The sequence below is a fragment of the Eucyclogobius newberryi genome, unplaced genomic scaffold, assembly GCF_026437365.1.
Source record: "Eucyclogobius newberryi isolate DKJ021-1_F unplaced genomic scaffold, fEucNew1.0.hap1 SCAF_7, whole genome shotgun sequence".
Taxonomy (NCBI): domain Eukaryota; kingdom Metazoa; phylum Chordata; class Actinopteri; order Gobiiformes; family Gobiidae; genus Eucyclogobius; species Eucyclogobius newberryi.
The window spans coordinates 13,311,488-13,324,709 of NW_027316389.1; the positions used below are offsets into that span (position 1 = coordinate 13,311,488).

General features: G+C 42.6%; 1 protein-coding gene across 1 annotated transcript in view; it reads right to left on the reverse strand.

The window, feature by feature from the left end:
- The window catches only part of abtb2b (ankyrin repeat and BTB (POZ) domain containing 2b), a 61,493-nt gene extending 48,343 nt beyond the window's left edge, over positions 1-13,150 (reverse strand). Inside the window, exon 1 of the mRNA XM_072434766.1 lies at positions 12,137-13,150. Coding sequence (XP_072290867.1) covers positions 12,137-13,019 — 883 coding nt within the window. The 5' untranslated portion in view covers positions 13,020-13,150. The remainder of the gene's footprint in view (positions 1-12,136) is intronic.
- Between the last annotated feature and the right edge of the window lie 72 nt (positions 13,151-13,222).

The window sequence follows — 13,222 nt, forward strand, 5'->3', positions numbered from 1 at the left end:
TATCTTATCTTAATACAATTATTCCTTACACTGTATAATCGGTTAATAATCATAACCGTTTTAGCAGTGTATTGTCCTGTGGGTAAATGTGTCCTCTGCATTTACTTCAATCTATAGTCCAACTAGTTTATTTAATGATTTGATAATTTTTGTCCCATTAACTTTAGTTTTAAGTTCAATTTTAATAAAACAAATCAAAACTTAAAGAATAGTGTTGAATAAATGAAGATTTTACTGTTGTTTGGTCACGTTCTCAGTAATTGTGTAATCAGTCATTCGCTAAATAAACATGGCATTATATTAAAAGTGAACAGTGCATGGAGATGGATATGTTTCATCTATCCAAGCGGCGATGATGGCTCTCGCCTCCCGCCCGTCCATGTTTTCTGCTGCGTTTTGCGACGTACCAAACGAAGCTCAGTAATTCACCGTTGATGATTGCGTAGTCTGCGATTCAAATGTTAGTTTGTCCTGACAAATTGCAAGATTGTGCTGAACGCAGACCTGAGCAGGGAGAAAGAGAGAGAGCCTCGGTGACCCGGGACTTTTCATTGATGTTCAGGGGGTCAAAAATACCCGAGTTGTGGCAGAAATAACTGTGGGGAAGAACATAGCTCTGCCTACGGGGGATGCAGGTTTAGCAAAAGAGCTGCTGAGGTGCAGAAAATAAAGGTCTCTCAAGGTGTATCCTATGCAGATGCAGTCAAGAAAGTTTCAAGTAACGAGTTTAGAGTAAATACAGAGAGAGGAGCCAGCGCTGCTCCCAGCCAGGGCGAAATGAGAGAGGCCAGCGTGGCTCCCAAGAAGTGTGAAGGTTTCAAGAGTGGAGGTCCCAAGTGTGCAGGTTCCAGAATTAATGAGAATACCCTGGTTGTGGATAGAGAGGATTTTGTACTCTTTATGGTGGATGTTGTAAACTGTGCTGCTCAGACTCAAAGCAGAACTGAAAGGATCAGGATCATTGCTAAAGCTGCAGGGAGATTCCTTGGAACAAAGGAGCTTGATTGGGCAGATATAGAAAACAGGCTAAAGGCGCTAAATGGGAGTCGGAGTGATGGGGGTCTGCTTGTGGGGAGTCAGAGTGATCAGAGTGACGAGATGGGGGTGGGGGTGGTCTCCTGTCCTCGCCCAGTCTCGTAGACGCACGGCTACCAAGCGGCGACATCAGTGGACATATTAAAGCCTATAGAATGAAGCCTAAAGAATAAAGCTGTACGGTGGAAGCACCGAACGTCAAAGAAGGAGAGGAAGATGAAGAAGAGTCTCCCTGGAATAAAGCCGGTTGGTCTCTGAAACAACAACAACTATTCTAGTCACAAAGACATATCATGACCTCATGGGCTTTGTAACACCAAAGCAATGGAAGGAGTACTTTTACGGACTACGACAGAGTCTGAGGACTACGACAAAGTCTGAGGAATAAAGTCTGGCGGTAATGCAACACTTGGATGCCAACCGCCATAAAACAACAACAACAACAACAACGTCTAAAGAATAAAGTCTAAAGAATAAAGCCAAAAGAATAAAGTCTAAAGAATAAAGCCAAAAGAATAAAGCCAAAATAATAAAGTCTAAAGAATAATAATTATAACGCTAATGCTAAGACCGCAACACAAGAGGAAATGTTCCATCAAAATAAAAGAAGAAGAGGAAGTGAAGGCATTAATTAAGATAAGATATTCCTTTATTGTCCCACATGGGGAAATTTCATATTAGCCCCTGCTGTAATGCACTTTTTTCATGGCGAGAATATAACCTATGAGTTTCAAACAAATCAGACAATGTTGAGTTTTTCACACAATGGGTAGGGGGCGCTATAGAGTACATTTGTTACATGGTATTAATTATTTCTAATCAGACCATAAAAACGCATCAGTGAGTGAAATATGTCCAAGTCCAATAGGAAAAAAACAGATTTTCAAAAACTGAAAATTAAGCCTTTTTTGAGGGCGTGTTATGCGGAGACTCTAAGGAATATCACATTTTTTTTGAATATTTATTAAATTGCAACGTCTTTAGATGCAGAAAGTGTTGTTTTGAGCTCGATCGGACGAAAAACCTAGGACAAGAACAACAGCCCAGGACAAAAAAAGTCAAGTGTGGCGGTGCCACTTTGATTCGACATGGCTGACTTCCTGTTTATCATAGAGCGATGCTGCCAGGTGTGTTCTACTCCTCAAAGGTCAGAGGTCAAAGGTAACTCTATCACTGTCCCAAGTCTCATGTGCCTAGGCCAAAGATTAAGCGTTTCATGTTTTTTCTTTTCTGAACTAGTCGGCACTGTTGCGACGGGCGTTCTCACAACCTACATTTTATTGGAGTTTGGGCCGAGCCGATCGCGTCTATGTCCCCATGTGTGACCTATGACCCCATGTGTGACTTTCATCAACGTTCAGGGGGTCAAAAATGCCCGAGCGGTGGCAAAATGACCATGAATAATAATAATAAGAAGAAGAAACCGGGCAAGAACAAAGACTCGTCGCAATCCATTCCATTCACACTCGAGCCAATAAATCATTAAATGTGCCTTTCAGTACAATCATATCTTATTGTTTGTCTGTCTCATTGACTCTGGAACAAGCCCACATGAACGATCTGAGTTTTAGAACGTTATTGATCCAGCAGGTGTAATGCGGTACTCCAACTTTGCACAGTTTGGACAATCTTTTGATCCATTTACAACATCCCATAATCTGACTACTCACATTTCTTCCTCGTCTCAGTCCAAACGCCTGTGAGGGCTTCAAACCACCTCCATGCAGTGATTACCGGTACATGTCATTCCTGGTGGGACGAATGTGCTTCCACTTAAAACGCACCCAGCCTTATCCCGGCCTGATCCCGACGTGTGCTCCTCACTTCCCCCATCTCTGTCTGTCCCGGTTTATGTGTAATTAAATACTGCAAGTCACCACAAATCCACTGCTGCATCGACTGCACCGTAACTAACGTGGGGTTCTGGAGGCACACGAGCCGCGGCAGGAACAGCAAATGCCTGAAATTAACGGTTGGTGTTGGTTTTGTGTGGCACGTGAGCGTGGAAATGGGTGAATGTTGTGGTTTTTGGGGAATCAAGCTGAAGACACAAGAGTGAGCGGCAACAAAAACAAGAGCTTAACGTGCCTTGAAGGCCGTGTGGGTTTGAGTTAGTGGATTTGGGGTCAAGCGGGGCCCTTCACTAGAGCTGATGTGATGCCAAAACTTAAAACTTGACTTAGATACAAAGAAAAAGGCTTGAGACTCCACAATAAAGATAAAGATGGGGGTGTTCACACTTGCACATTCACCACATCAAAGTTGGGACCAAACCAGGACTAAACCAGGAATGAACCAGGACTAAACCAGGACTAAACTAGAAATGAACCAGGAATAAACCAGGACTAAACTAGAAATGAACCAGGAATAAACCAGGACTAAACTAGGAATGAACCAGGACTAAACCAGGACCGAACCAGGACTAAACCAGGACTAAACCAGGACTAAACCTGGAATGAACCAGGAATAAACCAGGACTAAACTAGGAATGAACCAGGACTAAACCAGGACTAAACTAGGAATAAACCAGGACTAAACTAGGAATGAACCAGGACTAAACCAGGACTAAACTAGGAATAAACCAGGACTAAAACAGGACTAAACCAGGACTAAACTAGGAATGAACCAGGACTAAACCAGGACTAAACTAGGAATGAACCAGGAATAAACCAGGACTAAACTAGGAATGAACCAGGACTAAACCAGGACCGAACCAGGACTAAACCAGGACTAAACCAGGACTAAACCTGGAATGAACCAGGAATAAACCAGGACTAAACTAGGAATGAACCAGGACTAAACCAGGACTAAACCAGGACTAAACTAGGAATAAACCAGGACTAAACTAGGAATGAACCAGGACTAAACCAGGACTAAACTAGGAATAAACCAGGACTAAAACAGGACTAAACCAGGACTAAACTAGGAATGAACCAGGACTAAACCAGGACTAAACCAGGACCGAACCAGGACTAAACCAGGACTAAACCAGGACTAAACCTGGAATGAACCAGGAATAAACCAGGACTAAACCAGGAATGAACCAGGACTAAACTAGGAATGAACCAGGACTAAACCAGGACTAAACTAGGAATAAACCAGGACTAAAACAGGAATAAACCAGGACTAAACAGGAATGAATCAGGAATAAACTAGGACTAAACCAGGACTAAACTAGGAATGAACCAGGAATAAAAACCAGGACTAAACTAGGAATGAACCAGGACTAAAATGAACCAGGAATAAACCAGGACTAAACTAGGAATGAACCAGGACTAAACCAAGACTAAACTAGGAATGTACCAGGAATGAACCAGGAATAAACCAGGACTAAACCAGTACTAAACTAGGAATGTACCAGGAATGAACCAGGACTAAACCAGGACTAAACCCAAAACTAAACAATGACTAGAACAGGACCAACTCAAGTCCACACCAGGACTAAAATGGTCTTAATATAGGACCAAATAGCGACAAGAGCAGTGGTGGAAGTAGTCCTCAATGTAGTTACAAAAGTACAAATACAGGAACAGAAATGTACCTCCAAGCAAAAGTACCACTTATGAAAATGTACTGAAGTAATTATACTTTCTTGATCTTTAGTCTCAGTATTTCCCGACATAATACGGTAAGTATATTTTTTTTTGCTCAAAGCTGGGACTTTGAACTCAAAACCTTTTGCTAAAACCTGCTAAAAATTACCCCTCACACCATACAGAAAGTACTTTTCAGTCCTTGATTTAGTGAAGTAGAAAGTACAGAAATGTGTCCTCAGATCTAGTGAAGCAAAAAGTATCTACTGTCAAATGTACAGATGCCGATGGTACTTTAACTTTTGTAACGTGAGAACCCGCCCTCATATTACTCAGAATAAACCCGCCCTCATATTACTAAGAATAAAGATTAAGACCATTAACCAAGTATTAAGGAAATATTCAATTTTGTACTGCTTATGTAATTTCCACCTGTCAATACTTCAAATGATTATATAGTTTTGATACTAGTTTTAGTATCGATTGATTCCTGACAACCTTACCCTTAACACAAGTTCCCATCTTAGATTAACAGTAGGATATAATACTTCCTGCTTGTCTCCTTTTAATCTGTGAATGAAGCAACATTTGAACAAACCTGCTCTTTGAAATAGATGACAACACCATATTCGAGAAACAACAATACCCTGGAAAAGGATGTATTTTTCACAAATGACGAATACTTGGCCGACGCCGCACACACTCCACAGGTGCTTGACCTTTCCGGGACGGTGTCCGTGGGAGAACACAAATATGAGCAACAGGAGTCCAGTGTAAAGTCAGGACAAATAATCTGTTCTTCATCCACCCTGAACCATAAACGGCCTGTACTACTGCAACTACATTTATTGCTCTATATTGGCATCATTTTCGCTTCAGACTGTCACTTCTCTCCCATTCCTATTTATAAGAAACGGTGTGGAGCGCGATCGTGAGTCATGTCAGTGTAATTCAAAAGGAGAAGCGTGATATACCAGCAGAGCATTGGGGAGGAAACGGAAAGCACATAAAACAAAGCACAAACGCAGCCCTTCAATGGGAAGCGCGATCATCTCTTTTATTGGAAACTTGTAGGAGGTTTAAATTGTCTTTCTCTTTTATACAACAAATGGTTTCTGTGCCGGTGTAAAGCGTGACGCAGTGGTTTTCCAAGAATAGTCCAGGCTGTATATGAGGCCTCGCTAACAAACCGGCGCTGTAATGGCTCTAGTGTTTTCACAGCTGGGACTGGACACAAAGCCAGCGCAAACACAGACCTGGACAATGTGCGTGAGCCACTGGTACACGCAACAGAGCAGAGATTAACCCTTATTATACGGTAACGCTATACCACTGACACTGACCTGGTGCTTAAACACACGTAGTTATCACAGAATAGGTAAATAGTGATAATCCTGCAGCGTTTACTCGGGCTGGATATTGCCCAGTACCTCCAGAAACGTGGATATCCCTTAAAACTGGTGTTAAACGTTTATTAAAATGTGGTTTTGATTATGTAGAATAACAAAATGCATTGGATTTTCATGTTTCAGCTCGACAGATTCAGTTTTATAGCAGAAATCAGCAGGTATAGCACTTGCAATTAACCAGCATTTTTATTGGTCGACTCATTTCATTGGGAGTAAAATCATTTACACAGATCGCAGCAGAGAGGAAAAGGCTTGGAGGGAGTTAGTTTGAGATTTGGGAGTGAATTGCGGGTTAAATCCGCCCATTTACATTTTTTTCTGTAGAAATATTTGTCATTGTGGGAACTGCAGCATTCTTTTGGCCGTGTCAGTGCACAGCTTGAGTCAGATCTGTTCTAGAGATACTCCTTAGTTTTAAATGTATGTTGTTTAAAAGACCACTGCTTCTACTACAACTAATACTGTTACCACTACTACTACTATGAATACACAGTGGGTTCATTTGCATACATTTACATGGCCAGTTAACATCTGATAACCCAATCATTAGCTCTGATTGTTGGTGTTTGTTTCATCTTGGTTCTTTTCAACAATAGTTTGCCCTTTTGTTGCACCACTTTCCTTTCCTTGTCAAGACCTGCACAGTAAGAGGTGCGAACAATGGGAAATAAATCAGATTACTCACATCAGACGTAACCGATTTCCAGACATTTCCACAATCTGATTATCACTCCTGATGTCAGATCATGATAAGATCTCTGGTGTGCAAATCCGAATAATCATCATTTGACTGACAACACTTCAACCGTAATCTTAATTTAAAGTGTGTTACAAGCCAATCTTCCCTTAAAAAATAATAAAAGTGAGTTGTAGCACAGTTACATCTCATGTAGTTGCTAATATTAATGCCCATCAGAGCACTTCCAGTCCAGTTTTGTGGCAGAGGGAGTATATTTTAGTCTCGCTGGTTTCTCCATCTGCATCGCCACAAAAGCCTTTCCCCCGCGCTGCCTCCTCTTCTGTTCCCACGCCTCTTTTTGGGTTAAAAACATATTTCGGGCAACACTGTGCAGCAAATCATGTGCGGTGGACCCAAAAGCATTACTCACTCTGCTCCTTCTCTGGCGACGGACTGGACTTTGTTTATCAAGGTAAATTTGCTGAGTCTGAATCGTGTCTTTCACTCACACACTCGCGCTCTGTGTAGGATTAATAAATACAATCTGTGGTCAGGATAACTGCGGTTGATAAAGGGCCAATCAAAACTATGCTCGTTTAGCTTCAGATTTGAAGACAAGATAAGTAAAAACGCACAGTAATGAACTCACAGCAAATGTCAAACAGAAATGTAGTGCCAATCTGAAAATGCCTGGCCTGTTTGAGAATGATTGTGGATCATGTTGTTGTTTATTCTAATTGTCATATAGTACACCAGTTACTTTTCCTTTCTCGTTGCAGGATTTTGTATTTAGACTAACTAGAGATGTGCAGAATAGCATTTTCCATTCACAATTTCAACCAGGGATGTCACAATTACTCACATTTTTACAATGATTTATCATTTTGAACAGCATGACCAAGCAGTAAAAGCATCACTTTCATTTCAGTTGTCAGTAATAGTTAACCATTCCTCCCAGATCAGCTTTATACAACCAAACTTTCAAACTTTTGACAAAGCAAAGTTGATGTGACATAAACATCCAGCTGCTTTTTGTGTGTGTAGAATAATCAAATTGAAATTACATAATTCAGCTTCAGAAATCTGCATGATGATGATTCTTTTTTTTTTAGTTCTTATGATTATAATGTGACCAGAACAATCACAGATATGGTTTAACTGAACAATCTGCACATCCCTAACTTGAACTGACACATTTCCCCCCAAACTGAACATTCAAAATGACAAAATCACAACAATTATCCAAGTTTTTTTCATTTTAATTTACACGCCAAGCCATATTTAGACCACACAAACTCACAAGGATCAATGTTCCTCGGCATTGTCCATTAGAGAGGGTCCCAATTGTGCACTTTAACAACACCCGGCCGTACCGTCAATCGCAAATCATACCAGGAAGTGCTCACGTTTTACTTCAGTGCAAAGAAACGAACGACAAATGGACCCTGCTGAAGGGCGCTTTGTGTGGTGGACGCACAAGAGGCTATCACAGCGGGCTAATAATGCAGTCCGAGGTCTTTGTTAATGTGGCTGCATAGATGTGTGCATGAGTAATGAACAAGACCATGGCACGTTACAAGGCAGTCCTCTCTAATGCATTCCCCACAGACCGTGAGATATAAACAGATAGAGTGAATGGCAAAGAGAGGAAAACAGAGAGAGAGAGAGAGCGCAAGTGAATTGTTACTGGAGCCGTGTAAGTCATTTAAGCTCTAAAGAGTTCCAGATGTGGAGGGGCCGACATCTGAGAGAGGCTGAAAAATCGAAAGGAAGGAGAATTAATAAGGAAACGGTGGTTCTGCAGACGAGTGTCCTATTCCGGGAGTGGCGTGAGAGTGGTCCGTGTGTGTCGTTGGAGGCCGGTGGCTTTTTGGGTGTGGGGTGTCAGGTGGTGAGGTGGTAGTGGGCCGCGTGGCTTATACGGGCCCGGACCAAGACCTATAAAAAGCCGGGGCGGTCAGAATAATGGGCTGTTGTCATTATAACTGAACTCTGCTGTAAAAAGTCATGCAAAAGATTCACGAGGAGGGTGCTGGAGATGGTTTGGATGTGTATTAAAGAAGGCGCTATCGATGTCATTGCTTTTTCATTCAGAGTTTGATTTCATAAAGCTGGAGCAAATAAAGCAAATGAGGGATTGCAGCGTTGTTTGGTCGCGGTGTAAATAATTGCGAATGGACGTAAAAAAACGTGCAAAATTCAAATAATTTAATGAAAGATAAGCATGACGCCATACTGTGGGACATTGCAGGCAAAGCAGTAACATCTCCATGAAGACAAGCAGGTGAAGGACCCCCCGCCAACCAGAAATGTCCAATACAAATAATGCACCTTTAAATGGCCCATGAAAAAGTCACTATGGAAAAAAGGAGTTTGGTTAAAGTTGAGTCACACAAAATGGATTTGGATGGATCGCATTATGGGAATATTATACAGTATCAAATTATGGGTTCTTGATGGCTGCTGGCTTCCTTCAACCACGTAAAATATACATGTGAATTAGTGAAATGAGTCAATTATTATCCATCAGCACGAGTTCACATCGGAGAGGCCAAGACCAAAGTTCTTTCTCACTCATTTCACGACTGTAAATAATAATAAAAAGTACATTACTCTTCACTTGTAAAGCTTTTTTCAAGATACTGAAAGGTAGTTTCCATGACGGGACGAACATAGATAAGTAGAAGATGAAGTTTATGCTTTATAAAAGTGGTAACTGTATCATTTGACGCTTTTGTTATATATTTCTGCACAAGAGCACTGTCACTTGTTTTGGATATTGTCTTTCTTTACCTGTTGCATTTCCCTCTTTTTACAATATCATTCTAGTGTAATTACTTAATTTGTATACAGTACTAGAACTTCACTGTGTTTTTAGATGCTTTATTTAGACACATCAAACCTGTTTTTCATTCATCTTCCTCCACAATTTCTGTTATAGCTCCAGTACAGACATTATTTACACATACTTTAGTCGTGAATCATGCTGTGCTTCAGTGATATTGGTTCGTAATTCAATTCATCAATATTTGCAGCAGCTCGTGGGAAATCAATGTTCTAGATTTCCCCCCCACAAGATTCCTCACATTATGCAAATGCTGGAAACCACAGAACGTCTCACAACTTGCACAACTCCACTCTGTTCCTGCGCCACAAACGAGCTTGTGCACGATACCCCGACTTCAGCCCGGCATCACTGACACTCTCTTTGTCGTCCATAAGCGTGTCTTTTGCTCCTCGGTGCCAGGCTTCTCCAGTGTGGTTTTGCTGCCTCTGCATCAGGCTAAGCTGCATGATCATACAACAAAGGGCCATTGTTCAGCCCTCAGAACGCCGCTCCGGGGATCTGGTAGTGGACCACAAACAAAGGCCGGCTGCACTGTCCCAATACGGGCTTGTGAATCTACTCCACACTGGGTCTGGCCAAAAACTGCAATGGAAAACACGAGCCTCGAGAGCGCACGCGAGTTTGACAAAGAGCAGAGCAGGCGCGCAAATGAGCACAAAGCAGTGAACATACAATATACTATATTGTACTCGCACATGCCAACGGTTTCAGGGATGTATCACTGTATATTATGCATTGCAGCCAACCAATCATGATGGTTTGCCATGAACAAGGAAGCCCCTGGCTTTATACAGTATGTGTCAAATCAACAAATATATTCTGTTTCAGTCAACAAACTGTAGTGTCACTAAAACAACTACAACTACAACTACAACTACAACTACAACTACTACAACTACTACAACTACTACAACTACTACAACTACTACAACTACTACTATTGCATAGCACAAAGGGCTTTTTAAGATACCAGTTGACTTTGAAGCAACAGACTCGGACTCACAACCAATTTTGAAATCACAGTGAATAAAAACAATACCATGTGATTTAATTTTCATTTAATAAAAGTAACCACTAGTAATAGTTTAGTTGAGTTTAAGATTCCCTCCTGACATACCAGTTGCTATTCTTCCAGGGCTCTCCTCAAATTCATTACATACAATTTAATGTATACCACACCCCTTTACACACCCACATACACTCACACACCGCACACACAAACATACGGAAGCCAACATGTCTCATGGTTTGGTTGTTATTTTTTCATACAATCAATCAATTATGTTTTACTGTCATTATCAGTAAACTTTTCAAAACTTGCTTTGGTGTTACAGGTCCAACATAAAACAATGTATAATAGTAACAGTAAAAAGTATAGACTGTGCTAAAATAAGATGAAATAAGGGCATGCAAAATAAAATGTGTAATATAAGTGTGTATAAATATATATATATATATATATATATATATATATATATATATATATATATATATATATATATATATTTACATTTATATATAACGAGATCAGAGCGAACAAATCACCAGCACTAGCTTGTCAGTATTTTGAAGAAAAAAACAACAGCTTTTCTTCAAAAACCACAATGCCACTGTAAATATTTCACTGGGGTCAATACTGTGTCCTGCCCTTGTTACAACATGTCTTTTTTCTATTTTAAAATAAGAGCTCTTTTTAATATGTTTTGGCTACTCTCAACCAAACAGTGCACATGACATGAGTCTGACAAAGAACAGGCGAGACAAGTGGGCAGGGACCGGCTTGCACAGCTGGTGTCGGGGATGCGGTCAGTGGAAGGTGGAGGAAATGGATAAGGAGAGGATTTTTGGAGGAGTGCAGCCAGCGCAGTGGGGGAGTGGACGGGAGCAGTGTACAACAGAAAGCTGTGTCTGCATCCTATAAACTACAGCAGATCCAAACATGTGGTGCTGCTAAAAGTCAATCAGAGGAATGGGGATAGGCTGATCAAACTTCTCCCTGTGGAGCGAACCCTACTAAAATGAAGTCTTTGTCTCAATCAGAACTTTATGCAATGTTTTCTCAACACTGACAAGCCAAATCAGCAACATATCCATCATATAGCACGAGCAGAAAGCAGCTATTGTACATGGAGGCAGGCTACGTTTCACCTTTTCCGAGAGAGTGTGGAAAGTAGTGACCAAGGCTCAGTGAGTGACAAATACAAAACGCTCATTGACATCAGCAGAGTTAAAGATACAAAGATACAAGATACAAAATTCAAGTTATGCTTGATTGGACATGAGGAAGAAATCTTGTGCACTTATTTTGCCCGGCAAAAGTGTGGAAAAGATGTCATGCACTGAAAATATAAGAGACAAAACTTATTGTATGCTCAAAATGAAAGGGACCTCATCTGAATGAATCTATATGTAATTACACCGTTACAAAGTGACCAAAAGTGTTAAAGTACCTTGTCCTTTTAGACAGGGAATATGACAGAGGAGAGACAGATGAGAGGAAGCAGAGGAAAGACAGAGGGAGGTGAGGAGAGACAGAGGAGGAGAGGAGAGACAGAGGAGGAGAGGAGAGACAGAGGGAGACGCATGTAAACAGTGTTTACATCACTTTGGCATAGTAAGAGTTGAGACATACCACTGGCGTTCTTGCCACAGATCAGGTGCTCGTGGTGCTGCAGGACCCCCCACAGCTCTGCGTCATTGTTCACGACCCCCTCCAGACTCTCTGCGCTCACGGGGCACGCAGCTGACCCAGCATCCGCACCGGCGTGACCCCTCTCGGCCATCAGGACCCGCGCTCCCACCTCCTCCACCACAGCCTCTATGCACGCGGTCATGCAGATCGCCGCATACTCGTGGATGCGCACCGAGATGCGCGTGTCCACCATCCAGCGGAAGACGCGCCCCACGGAGAGGATCAGGCCGCAGCGGGCGGACTTCCCCTTCCTCAGCAGCTCCCCCGCACTCATGCAGTACATGGAGATGGCTTTGACTGTGGCGGACACGCAGTGGTCAGCCAGGGCCCAGCTCAGGATGAGCCGGATGGCGCTCTGGACCTCAAAGCGCGTGCAGCGGCAGTGCATGACGCTCAGGCGCTGCGCTTCTCTGGAGACACGGATCAGAGCTCTGCGGAGGAGCGCGGACAGCTTCTTCACGGCCTCGGGGGAGAAAACTGCAGGAACTCCCCCCTTGGTAAAACCGCCAGCAACTTTGCGAAGTATTTTTGCAACTTCCTCCTCAGTCCAGGGAAACTCCTCCAGCTCTGGTAACCGCGGGCACTTGGAGAAGATGTCCTCCGGGTCCTCGGGCAGGACCGTGTTGACAGTGTCCCAGCTGTTGTTCCTGCTGTTCATGGAGCCGGAGTAGTACCACCAGTTGCCCCGGTGCGGGGTCGTCATGAAGGCTTGGGAGTTGGATTTGGAGGAGGACAGGCTGAGGGACTTGCAGGAGTCTCCTGCCCCGTACCCCGAGTCCAGAGTCAGGTCCTCCAGGGTCTTCATGTTGCTCACACCGGCCATGTTGTACAGCACCACGGCGGGGGGGCTGTGGGAGTGCGGTTTACCTGCGCGCAACCGTCCCGTCAGGCTGGATGAACTGGTTACACCCTGCAGCTTCTGTCAGTCATGCTACTAACGCAAATACAATCCTACAGAGTATTCCTTTCTCCAAAGAGCAGCCAACAACGCTCACCTTTTATCCTTAAGAGCGGACGGGATTTAAA